General features: G+C 40.0%; 1 protein-coding gene across 1 annotated transcript; it reads right to left on the bottom strand.

Moving 5' to 3' along the window:
• Positions 1-308: 308 nt before the first annotated feature.
• LOC115226810 (zinc finger protein 345-like) lies at positions 309-11,245 on the bottom strand. Its single transcript, XM_036515137.1, has 5 exons — positions 11,140-11,245; positions 9,676-9,759; positions 8,724-8,954; positions 1,095-1,325; positions 309-319 (listed from the first exon to the last, which is right to left on the bottom strand). Exons 1-5 carry the CDS (start codon positions 11,243-11,245, stop codon positions 309-311), a joined length of 663 nt encoding a protein of 220 aa, XP_036371030.1.
• Positions 11,246-13,476: the final 2,231 nt, after the last annotated feature.

Here is a 13,476-nt window from a genome sequence, read left to right as displayed (position 1 = left end):
TTCAGTCACCACTCACAGAGAAAAGGTTTTCTCATGTATGAATACGCTTGTGAGAAGTTAAGGCACTACTACGAGAGAATGATTTGCCACAGATATCACAGTGATATGGCTTCTCTCCTGTATGAATACGCTTGTGACTAATTAAATAAGTATTAGAGAAAATGATTTGCCACAGATATCGCAGTGATATGGCTTCTCCCCTGTATGAATACGCTTGTGACCAGTTAAAGCGCTACTCTGAGAGAATGATTTGCCACAGATATCACAGTGATATGGCTTCTCTCCTGTATGAATACGCTTGTGCATAGTCAAAGAAGTACTTCCAGAAAATGATAGACCACAGATATCACAATGGTATGGCTTCTCACCTGTATGAATACGTTTATGATAAGTTAAAGCGGTGTTGCGAGGGAATGATTTACCACATATATTACAAGAATATGGTTTTTCTCTTGTATGTGTACGTTTGTGAGAAGCGAGAGCACTACTACATGAGAATGATTTACTACAGATGTTACACTGATATGGCTTCTCTCCTGTATGAATGCGTTTGTGAGAATTGGAAGCACTTTGGTCAGAGAACGATTTACCACAGATGACACAGTGATATGGCTTCTCGCCAGTGTGAATACGTTTGTGTCTAGTCAAATTGTTATTTGTAGACAATGATTTACCACAAATGTCACAGCGAAATCGCTTTTCCCCTGTATGAACAATCGTGTGTGAATTTAAAGCACTCTGTTGAGAGAATGATGTACCACAGACATCACAGTGAAAGGGCTTCTCTCCTGTATGAATACGTTTGTGTACAAGCAATTCGTAACTTGTACAGAATGATTTACCACAGATATCACAGTGGTATGGCTTCTCTCCTGTATGGAAACATTTATGGGTAGCTAAGTTGCCAAGTTGAAAGAATGATTTACCACAGATTTCACAGTGAAATGGCTTCTCTCTTGTATGAATACGTTTGTGACTATTTAAGAGACCTTTTTGTGAGAAAGACCTTTTACACACATCACAGTGATACGGCTTCTCTCCTGTATGGATATATTTATGTTTAGCAAAGTAGTCATTTCGGGAGAATGACTTACCACAGATATCACAAGAATAAGGTGTCTCTCCTCTATGAATACGCTTGTGAATAGTCAGATTACAACTTACAGAGAAAGACTTGTTACAGATGTTGCAGCAATATGGCTTCTCACCCGTATGAATACGTTGGTGAGAAGTTAAACTGCTTTTGCTTGAGAGCGATTTGCCACAGATATTACAAGAATATGGTGTGTCAACTGAATGAATATGTTTGTGCCTAACCAAGCCACCTTTTTGAGAGAATGATTTACTACAGATGTTACACTGATATGGCTTCTCTCCTGTATGAACACGCTTGTGAGAAATGAAAGTACTTCGGTCAGAGAATGATTTACCACAGATGACACAGTGAAATGGCTTCTCCCCTGTATGAATACGTTTATGAGTAATTAGGTTATTACTCAGAGAGAAAGATTTGTTACAGATGTTGCAGTGATATGGCTTCTCCCCTGTATGAATACGTTTATGAGAAGTTAGCTGACTACTGACACAAAAAGATTTGTTGCAGATGTCACAGTGATATGGTTTCTCTCCTGTATGAACACGTTTGTGAGCAGTCAAAGAACTGCTGCTAGAAAATGATTTACTGCAGATATTACAAGAATATGGTGTCTCTCCTGTGTGAATACGTTTATGATTAGTTAAAGAACAACTTTGAGAGAACGATTTACCACAGATTTCACAGTGAAATGGCTTCTCTCCTGTATGAACACGTTGGTGTGAAATCAACTCCATTTTTTGAGAGAATGATTTACCACAGATTTCACAGTGAAATGGCATCTCTCCTGTATGAATACGTTTGTGTATAGTCAATTTGCTATTTGTAGAGAATGATTTACCACAAATGTCACAGCGAAATGGCTTTTCCCCTGTATGAATACATTTCTGCTTATTCAAGTTACCCTTTTCAGAGAAGGACTTTTTACAGACATCACGTTTATGTGACAATATACGTCTCTTCTTCACTTTGTCTTCTAGAAAAGTCAAATCTTTTGGTTTCTCACTATTTTCCATTTTATTTCTTTGAAAATCACAATAGATATATTTTTTCCTTCTCTTTGCTTCTACACTGTTTTGTTTACAAATATTTCAACTGCTGTATTTCTGTCCAGTAAATTTATCCAAGTTTAAATTCCACACAGACACATCTTGTAGACACTCCAGCCAGTGAAGTCCAGAAAGTTTGCTAAGAACACATTTCAAAGTGGAATTCTACGACACATTTTCAGAAACAATCTTATACATCTGTTCTGTACAATATTTTGGTCTTTAAAAGATGATAAATAATGAGAATGTATCTTCAGTTATACCAATGTCATCTGATATTCTGAAATAATAAAGAAACAACAGTGTAAGATATAGAGGCTACTTAAAAAATACTGATTCAACATTTCCATAAAGATAAACTGTAGAAATAAACATTTACCTGAACAACAGAATTTTAAATTTATTAAAATTTACATCTTATGTGAAGCTAACATATTTGTAAACTCCAATTACACATTCACATTTAAAAATAAATACACACACAAGGCACAGGAGTGGCTGTGTGGTAAGTAGCTTGCTTACCAACCACATGGTTCCGGGTTCAGTCCCACTGCATGGCACTTTGGCCAAGTGTCTTCTACTATAGCCTCAGGCCGACCAAAGCCTTGTGAGTGGATTTGGTAGACGGAAACTGAAAGAAGCCCGTCGTATATATGTATATATATGTGTGTGTGTGTTTGTGTTTGTCCCCCTAGCATTGATTGATAACCGATGCTGGTGTGTTTATGTCCCCGTTACTTGGCGGATCGGCAAAAGAGACCCATAGAATAAGTACTGGGCTTACAAAAGTATAAGTCCCGGGGTCGAGTTGCTCGATTAAAAGGGCGGTGCTCCAGTATGACCGCAGTCAAAATGACTGAAACAAGTAAAAGAGTAAAGAGTACACACACACACACACACACACACACACAGTGAGAACAATCAAAATCAAAGTCAAAATCAAAGGAAATGAAATCAGATATCAGAAAGCAGAACCAAAATCGAGGTCGATCAACATCAGTGGAAGTTGCAGCAGTGGTTAAGCGAACCATCCGATCGTGGTCGCTGCCCCGGACGCGCGTCCGCTGCCGGACGGTGGCACGTAAAAGCACCATCCGTTCGTGTCCGCTGCCAGCCCCGACTGGCCCCCGGGCCGGTGGCACGTTAAAGCACCATCCGTTCGTGTCCGCTGCCAGCCTCGCCTGGCCCCAGGGCCGGTGGCACGTAAAAAGCACCCACTACACTCATTGGAGACAAGATCGGGATTCGTAGTGGGTGGGAAAAACACATGGGGAAACGATGGAGCGTGTAGGAGGTTGCCGCCATAGCTAGAAATAGCAGCCAAATGTCGCACACATCAAAGGACATCTAAAACACCAAAGTATTGAAAGATTAAACGATTTCGTTGTTTAATACTTACGGAAATGTCTTTATAAAGGATGGTGTTGTTGTTAGAAGTGCTTCAGGTGGTTGAGAAATGTATTATAAATGTGTTTGGGAGTGAATTGAGAGAAATTCTGGCACCAGACATGTGCGCAGAGATTTCAGGAATGGAGGCGGAAATGCGATTAGTGCGCATGCGTATGAAATATTCATTTCACCTTTTGTCACAAGGCCAGCAATTTCGGTGAGCAGAGGGGGGGTGCCTAAGTCGATTACACGAACCTCAGTGGATGGAAGCACTCCGTCGGTTACGACGATGAGGGTTCCGGTTGATCCGAATCAACGGAACAGCCTGCCCGTGAAATTAACGTGTAAGTGGCTGAGCACTCCACAGAGACGTGTACCCTTAACGTAGTTCTAGGGGATATTCAGCGTGACACAGAGAGTGATAAGGCCGGCCCCTTGAAATACAGGTACAACAGAAACAGGAAGTAAGAGTGAGAGAAAGTTGTGGTGAAAGAGTACAGCAGGGATCACCACCATCCCCTGCCGGAGCCTCGTGGAGCTTTTAGGTGTTTTCGCTCAATAAACACTCACAACGCCCGGTCTGGGAATCGAAACCGCTCTCCTATGACCGCGAGTCCGCTGCCCTAACCACTGGGCCATTGCGCCTCCACTAACGAACCTTAGTAGTCAACTGGTAATTTATTTTATTGACCCGCCAAAAAAGGCGAAAGGCAAAACTGACCCCGAAACGGTAAAAGGCACAGTCGACTTCCCCGTAGTTTCGGCATACGTAGAAAAGGTGCACCCTGCCTACTGGATCGATTCAATCTGACGTGTGATTTTGGTAGGGGGATACTTTGGCTGCTATTTTTAGCGCGTTGAGCGGCCAGGTAGAGGCTCTTTCATTGGTTTGATTGCGTGATGAGATTTTTTGACACCTATACGTACGTATATATATATATCATCGGCAGAAGTTTGAGAGTAAGTCAAAAGCTGAGAGTTTCATGTATTGGCACTCATGAAACACGAATTGGGCCATTGTCACTCTGTAACTTCTGCCTATCATTAACGTGTGTGTTTATATATATATATATATATATATCTCATCATCATCACCATCATCGTTTAACGTCCGTTTTAAGTGCTAGCATGGGTTGGACGGTTCGACCGGGGTCTGGTAAGCCATGGAGGCTGCACCAGCCTCTTGTCTGATTTGGCAGTGTTTCTACAGCTGGATGCCCTTCCTAACGCCAACCACTCCGTGAGTGTAGTGGGTGTTTTTTACGTGCCACCGGCACAGGAGCCAGAGCAGGCTGGCAAACAGCCACGATCGGTTGGTGCTTTTACGTGTCACCGACACAGACGCCAGTCAGGCGACGCTGACAAAAATAAAATTCTAATCACTCTGGATTATGCATTAACTGGTGTAGTCGGTGTCCCTGGAGTTACCATGTATAAACAAATGACAAGAAGATCTAGCACTGTTATTTATTACAACCCCTTATAAAAATACATGGCAAATGTCTTACAAATTGTCAAGTAACAGGTTTGGCAAGTTTTAACGAACTCTATCTGGAACAGTGGGAGTTGTATCACAGTTGAAATTCTGTAGCATGTTCATGGTTTGGTTCCGTGTGTTGGGCAGCATCTGTTGTTGTGATCTGTCTGTTGCTGTGGAGGAAGTACAAGTTTACCAGGCCAGAGAGAGAGAGAGAGATCAGGATGAAGACAGAAACAGGTGTGCCGCCACAAAGGAGATACATGGTTACCCAGCCTGAGGGAAATGCAGGAGAAGGAGATAGAGGGTGGGAGACAACACGATGGAGATAGTGGCAAAATGATGGGCGTATTCACTAGGGAGGGGATCAGAACATAAATGGGGATCGTTGAGTAAGGGAAGAAAGAGATATAGATGGTGGCAAGGGCCAGGACATACCCTTAAGGTTCAAACGTAATAATATAAGGGACAGGATACTGTAAATGTGGCGAGCTGGCAGGAACGTTAGGCTCTGAGTTCAAATTCCGCTGAGGTCGACATCCTTTCGGGGTCGATTAAATAAGTACCAGTTACGCACTGGAGTCGATGTAATCGACTTAATCCCTTTGTCTGTCCTTGTTTGTCTCCTCTCTGTGTTTAGCCCCTTGTGGGTAGTAAAGGAATAGGATACTGCAAAGGAAGCATGATTAGAGTGTAGGGGGTGTTGAGTTTTAACGAACTCTATCTGGAACAGTGGGAGTTGTATCACAGTTGAAATTCTGTAGCATTGGTTATGAGTTTTGCTTGCGAGTTAACTGTGGCTGGTTCATCTTGATGTACCTGTGTGTTGGTTATGCATTCACTGGTCTAGTCTGTCTGCCTGGAGTTACCCAATACAAAAGAATGACAAGAAGAACCACGTAAATTCAATGCGATTTATTTATTACAACCCTTTATAAAAATACATGGCAAATGTCTTACATATTGTGAAGTAACAGGTTTGGCAAGTTTTAACAAACTCTATCTGGAACGGTGGAAGTTGTATCACAGTTGAAATTCTGTAGCATCTTCCTGGTTTGGTTCTGTGTGCTGGGCAGCATCAGTTGTCCTGATCTCATCTCCATCTCTCCTTCTTTCTCTCTGCACAAAAACGGTAAGGACCATTCCTTATATAATGACTGGTGGTCCGGAAGAGAAACTAGTATTTTCAGTGCTTGCAATTTCACTTGGCTTCATGTATTTTCTCATTTGTAATAATTGAACCCTTTCGTTACTGTATTTATTTTGAGATGCTGTTTCTTTCAATTACTTTAAATATAACAAAGAATTTAGTAAAATAACTTAGTTATCATTGAGCTAGTGTTAGGAGCATAAATTGTGACTAAGATTTGGTGGAAGATTTGTATTCAAAACTTATGGAAACAAGACATTTGTAATCAGAGCCAGAGCCGGTTAGTAACGAAAGGGTTAAAGATTAATAGCCAGGAAGACAAATATAAATGTTGGGTTTCTTTCAGTTTCCCTCTAAAAAATCCACTCACAAGGGTTTGTTCGGCTTAGTGTTCTAGTAGAATAGACTTGCATAAGGTGCCATGTAGTGGGACTGATCCCAGAAGCATGCAGTTGGGAAGCAAGGTTCATACCTATTTCTTTACTACCCACAAGGGGCTAAACACAGAGAGGACAAACAAGGAAAGACAAACGAATTAAGTCGATTATATCGACCCCAGTGCGTAACTGGTACTTATTTAATCGACCCCGAAAGGATTAAAGGCAAAGTCGACCTCAACCGTATTTGAACTCAGAACGTTAGCGGCAGATGAATTACCGCAAAGCGTTTCGCCCAGCATGCTAACGGTTCTGCCAGCTGGCCGCCTTGCTTAGGAAGCAAGGTTCATACCACACGGCCACACCTATTGGTTTTAACAGATTCTTAAAATTCATGCAAGACAAAATTTAAAACCTACACAAAAGTTGCTTTTAATAAAAAAAAAATATCCCACAGGTGAGTTACCTGAGATGTGGTGAAATAAACTCTGGAGTTAGGAGGCTGTTATCACACACAGCTCTATCTCCTCTCCTGTGTGATTACATTATAGTTAGAGAGAGTGTCCCTTATTCTTTATGTTTTGGCATAGAAGGAACTTCCGCAATTACAACAATTCCCTGATGAATAGTTTGGTTAATGCCATGGAGAAAGCCCACAACACTACCACAATTTTAGAAGCTCAAAATGCTTATTGTTCTTATGAATTGTCACATTGATAGTCATACATCTATATGAATAGATACACATTTAGTTAACAGCAGAAGTACCGAGCGGTCATTTTTCACCAATTCTGCTTATTACTTTTTAATTTCTACAACTGTATTGAATGTGCAATCATGAGCATCATATCAAGTATATGTGCATAGATATATATTTTTCACATGTAAATAAATGCTAAAAGAATGTATTTTCAAATCCTTTATTCAATGCATTTGCTGATATTTAAAATAAATTGTATTAAATGTGATTTTCAATGACAGTCAAAAATGGTCCCCTATGGTCCTTGTAGGAAGTAAGAAATGTTGTTACTTGTAGGGTTAGCTCTTTAGCATTTAAAGTGGCCATACCTGGTCCAAATTTTCTATCTATCTTATGGTCAAACTAGCCAGAGTTGGCCTCTTGCACCTACCCTACAATGTCATTTAAATACAAACAATCATATCGTAAAAACTTGAAAGCTGTGAGATAATGTAAGACAAGTTGAAAATAATGTGAATAAATAAACATCACATTCGACAGAATAACCTGCATGGTAAAGGGTTCAGTCACCACTCACAGAGAAAAGGTTTTCTCATGTATGAATACGCTTGTGAGAAGTTAAGGCACTACTACGAGAGAATGATTTGCCACAGCTATCACAGGGATATGGCTTCTCTCCTGTATGAATACGCTTGTGACTAATTAAATAAGTACTTAGAGAAAATGATTTGCCACAGATATCGCAGTGATATGGCTTCTCCCCTGTATGAATACGCTTGTGACCAGTTAAAACGCTACTCTGAGAGAATGATTTGCCACAGATATCACAGTGATATGGCTTCTCTCCTGTATGAATACGCTTGTGCATAGTCAAAGAAGTACTTCCAGAAAATGATAGACCACAGATATCACAATGGTATGGCTTCTCACCTGTATGAATACGTTTATGATAAGTTAAAGCGGTGTTGCGAGGGAATGATTTACCACATATATTACAAGAATATGGTTTTTCTCTTGTATGTGTACGTTTGTGAGAAGCGAGAGCACTACTACATGAGAATGATTTACTACAGATGTTACACTGATATGGCTTCTCTCCTGTATGAATGCGTTTGTGAGAATTGGAAGCACTTTGGTCAGAGAAAGATTTACCACAGATGACACAGTGATATGGCTTCTCGCCAGTATGAATACGTTTGTGTCTAGTCAAATTGTTATTTGTAGACAATGATTTACCACAAATGTCACAGCGAAATCGCTTTTCCCCTGTATGAACAATCGTGTGTGAATTTAAAGCACTCTGTTGAGAGAATGATGTACCACAGACATCACAGTGAAAGGGCTTCTCTCCTGTATGAATACGTTTGTGTACAAGCAATTCGTAACTTGTACAGAATGATTTACCACAGATATCACAGTGGTATGGCTTCTCTCCTGTATGGAAACGTTTATGGGTAGCTAAGTTGCCAAGTTGAAAGAATGATTTACCACAGATATCACAAGAATAAGGTGTCTCTCCTCTATGAATACGCTTGTGAATAGTCAGATTACAACTTACAGAGAAAGACTTGTTACAGATGTTGCAGCAATATGGCTTCTCACCCGTATGAATACGTTTGTGAGAAGTTAAACTGCTTTTGCATGAGAGCGATTTGCCACAGATATTACAAGAATATGGTGTGTCAACTGAATGAATATGTTTGTGCCTAACCAAGCCACCTTTTTGAGAGAATGATTTACTACAGATGTTACACTGATATGGCTTCTCTCCTGTATGAACACGCTTGTGAGAAATGAAAGTACTTCGGTCAGAGAATGATTTACCACAGATGACACAGTGAAATGGCTTCTCCCCTGTATGAATACGTTTATGAGTAATTAGGTTATTACTCCGAGAGAAAGATTTGTTAGATGTTGCAGTGATATGGCTTCTCCCCTGTATGAATACGTTTATGAGAAGTTAGCTGATTACTGACACAAAAAGATTTGTTGCAGATGTCACAGTGATATGGTTTCTCTCCTGTATGAACACGTCTGTGAGCAGTCAAAGAACTGCTGAGAGAAAATGATTTACTGCAGATATTACAAGAATATGGTGTCTCTCCTGTGTGAATACGTTTATGATTAGTTAAAGTACTACTTTGAGAGAATGATTTACCACAGATTTCACAGCGAAATGGCTTCTCTCCTGAATGGAAACGTTTATGATTAGTTAGGGTACTACTAAGAGAGAAAGATTTATTACAGATATCACAGTGATACGGCTTCTCTCCTGTATGGACATATTTATGCTTAGCTAAGTTGTCATTTCGGGAGAATAATTTACCACAGATATCACAAGAATATGGTGTCTCTCCTGTATGAATACGCTTGTGAATAGTCAGGGTACTACTTACAGAGAAAGACTTGTTACAGATGTCGCAGCGATATGGCTTCTCACCTGTATGAATACGTTTGTGAGAATTTAAACTGCTTTTGCTTGAGAGCGATTTGCCACAGATATTACAGGAATATGGTGTCTCACCTGAATGAATACGTTTGTGCATATTCAAGAGACCCTTATGAGAGAATGATTTACTGCAGATGTTACACTGATATGGCTTCTCTCCTGTATGAACACGCTTGTGAGAAATGAAAGTACTTCGGTCAGAGAATGATTTACCACAGATGACACAGTGAAATGGCTTCTCCCCTGTATGAATACGTTTATGAGTAATTAGGCTATTACTCTGAGTGAAAGATTTGTTACAGATGTCACAGTGATATGGTTTCTCTCCTGTATGAACACGTTTGTGAGAAGTCAAAGAACTGTTGCTAGAAAATGATTTACCACAGATATTACAGGAATATGGAGTCTCCCCTGTGTGAATACGTTTATGATGCGTTAAAGCACTACTGTGAGATAATGATTTACCACAGATTTCACAGTGAAATGGCTTTTCGCCCGTATGAATACGTTGGTGTGTGGTCAAGTTACTACTTGCAGAAAATGATTTACCACAGACGTCACAGTGAAATGGCTTCTCTACTGTATGAATACGTTTGTGCTTATTCAAGCTGCCCTTTTGAGAGAAAGACTTTTTACAGACATTACAATTATGTGATAATTTCCGTCTCCTCTTTGCTTTTTCTTCTGGAAAAGTCAAATCCTTCGGTTCCTCACTATTTTCCATTTTATTTCTTTGAAAATCACAATAGATATATTTTTTCCTACACTGATATGGCTTCTCTCCTGTATGAACACGCTTGTGAGAAATGAAAGTACTTCGGTCAGAGAATGATTTACCACAGATGACACAGTGAAATGGCTTCTCCCCTGTATGAATACGTTTATGAGTAATTAGGTTATTACTCCGAGAGAAAGATTTGTTACAGATGTTGCAGTGATATGGCTTCTCCCCTGTATGAATACGTTTATGAGAAGTTAGCTGATTACTGACACAAAAAGATTTGTTGCAGATGTCACAGTGATATGGTTTCTCTCCTGTATGAACACGTCTGTGAGCAGTCAAAGAACTGCTGAGAGAAAATGATTTACTGCAGATATTACAAGAATATGGTGTCTCTCCTGTGTGAATACGTTTATGATTAGTTAAAGTACTACTTTGAGAGAATGATTTACCACAGATTTCACAGCGAAATGGCTTCTCTCCTGAATGGAAACGTTTATGATTAGTTAGGGTACTACTAAGAGAGAAAGATTTATTACAGATATCACAGTGATACGGCTTCTCTCCTGTATGGACATATTTATGCTTAGCTAAGTTGTCATTTCGGGAGAATAATTTACCACAGATATCACAAGAATATGGTGTCTCTCCTGTATGAATACGCTTGTGAATAGTCAGGGTACTACTTACAGAGAAAGACTTGTTACAGATGTCGCAGCGATATGGCTTCTCACCTGTATGAATACGTTTGTGAGAATTTAAACTGCTTTTGCTTGAGAGCGATTTGCCACAGATATTACAGGAATATGGTGTCTCACCTGAATGAATACGTTTGTGCATATTCAAGAGACCCTTATGAGAGAATGATTTACTGCAGATGTTACACTGATATGGCTTCTCTCCTGTATGAACACGCTTGTGAGAAATGAAAGTACTTCGGTCAGAGAATGATTTACCACAGATGACACAGTGAAATGGCTTCTCCCCTGTATGAATACGTTTATGAGTAATTAGGCTATTACTCTGAGTGAAAGATTTGTTACAGATGTCACAGTGATATGGTTTCTCTCCTGTATGAACACGTTTGTGAGAAGTCAAAGAACTGTTGCTAGAAAATGATTTACCACAGATATTACAGGAATATGGAGTCTCCCCTGTGTGAATACGTTTATGATGCGTTAAAGCACTACTGTGAGATAATGATTTACCACAGATTTCACAGTGAAATGGCTTTTCGCCCGTATGAATACGTTGGTGTGTGGTCAAGTTACTACTTGCAGAAAATGATTTACCACAGACGTCACAGTGAAATGGCTTCTCTACTGTATGAATACGTTTGTGCTTATTCAAGCTGCCCTTTTGAGAGAAAGACTTTTTACAGACATTACAATTATGTGATAATTTCCGTCTCCTCTTTGCTTTTTCTTCTGGAAAAGTCAAATCCTTCGGTTCCTCACTATTTTCCATTTTATTTCTTTGAAAATCACAATAGATATATTTTTTCCTTCTCTTTGCTTCTACACTGTTTTGTTTACAAATATTTCAACTGCTGTATTTCTGTCCAGTGATACTTTCGTCTGAATACTCTCTAGTAAATTTATCCAAGTTTAATTTCCACACAGACTCATCTTGTAGACACTCCAGCCAGTGAAGTCCAGAAAGTTTGCTAAGAACACATTTCAAAGTGGAATTCTACGACACATTTTCAGAAACAATCTTATACATCTGTTCTGTACAATATTTTGGTCTTTAAAAGATGATAAATAATGAGAACGTCTCTTCAGTTATGCCAATGTGATCTGATATTCTGAAATAATAAAGAAACAACAGTGTAAGATATAGAGGCTACTTAAAAAAATACTGATTCAACATTTCCATAAAGATAAACTGTAGAAATAAACATTTACCTGAACAACAGAATTTTAAATTTATTAAAATTTACATCTTATGTGAAGCTAACATATTTGTAAACTCCAATTACACATTCACATTTAAAAATAAATATACACGCAAGGCACAGGAGTGGCTGTGTGGTAAGTAGCTTGTTTACCAACCACATGGTTCCGGGTTCAGTCCCATTGCATGGCACTTTGGGCAAGTGTCTTCTAGTATATCCTCAGGCCGACCAAAGCCTTGTGAGTGGATTTGGTAGACGGAAACTGAAAGAAGCCCGTCGTATATATATATATATATATATATATATGTATGTGTGTGTTTGTGTTTGTCCCCCTAGCATTGCTTGATAACCGATGCTGGTGTGCTTATGTCCCCGTTACTTGGCGGATCGGCAAAAGAGACCCATAGAATAAGTACTGGGCTTACAAAAGTATAAGTCCCGGGGTCGAGTTGCTCGATTAAAAGGGCGGTGCTCCAGTATGACCGCAGTCAAAATGACTGAAACAAGTAAAAGAGTAAAGAGTACACACACACACACACACACAGTGAGAACAATCAAAATCAAAGGAAATGAAATCAGATATCAGAAAGCAGAACCAAAATCGAGGTCGATCAACATCAGTGGAAGTTGCAGCAGTGGTTAAGCGAACCATCCGATCGTGGTCGCTGCCGGCGCCGCCTGGCCCCCGCCCCGGTGGCACGTTAAAGCACCATCCGTTCGTGTCCGCTGCCAGCCTCGCCTGGCCCCAGGGCCGGTGGCACGTAAGAAGCACCCACTACACTCATTGGAGACAAGATCGGGATTCGTAGTGGGTGGGAAAAACACATGGGGAAACGATGGAGCGTGTAGGAGGTTGCCGCCATAGCTAGAAATAGCAGCCAAATGTCGCACACATCAAAGGACATCTAAAACACCAAAGTATTGAAAGATTAAACGATTTCGTTGTTTAATACTTACGGAAATGTCTTTATAAAGGATGGTGTTGTTGTTAGAAGTGCTTCAGGTGGTTGAGAAATGTATTATAAATGTGTTTGGGAGTGAATTGAGAGAAATTCTGGCACCAGACATGTGCGCAGAGATTTCAGGAATTGAGCCGGAAATACGTTTAGTGCGCATGCGTATGAATCATTCATTTCACATTTTGTCACAAGGCCAGCAATTTCGGTGAGGAGAG

The sequence above is a fragment of the Octopus sinensis genome, linkage group LG30 (genome assembly GCF_006345805.1).
Source record: "Octopus sinensis linkage group LG30, ASM634580v1, whole genome shotgun sequence".
Classification (NCBI taxonomy): Eukaryota; Metazoa; Mollusca; class Cephalopoda; order Octopoda; family Octopodidae; genus Octopus; species Octopus sinensis.
This window is presented reverse-complemented; position numbering and strand designations above follow the sequence as displayed.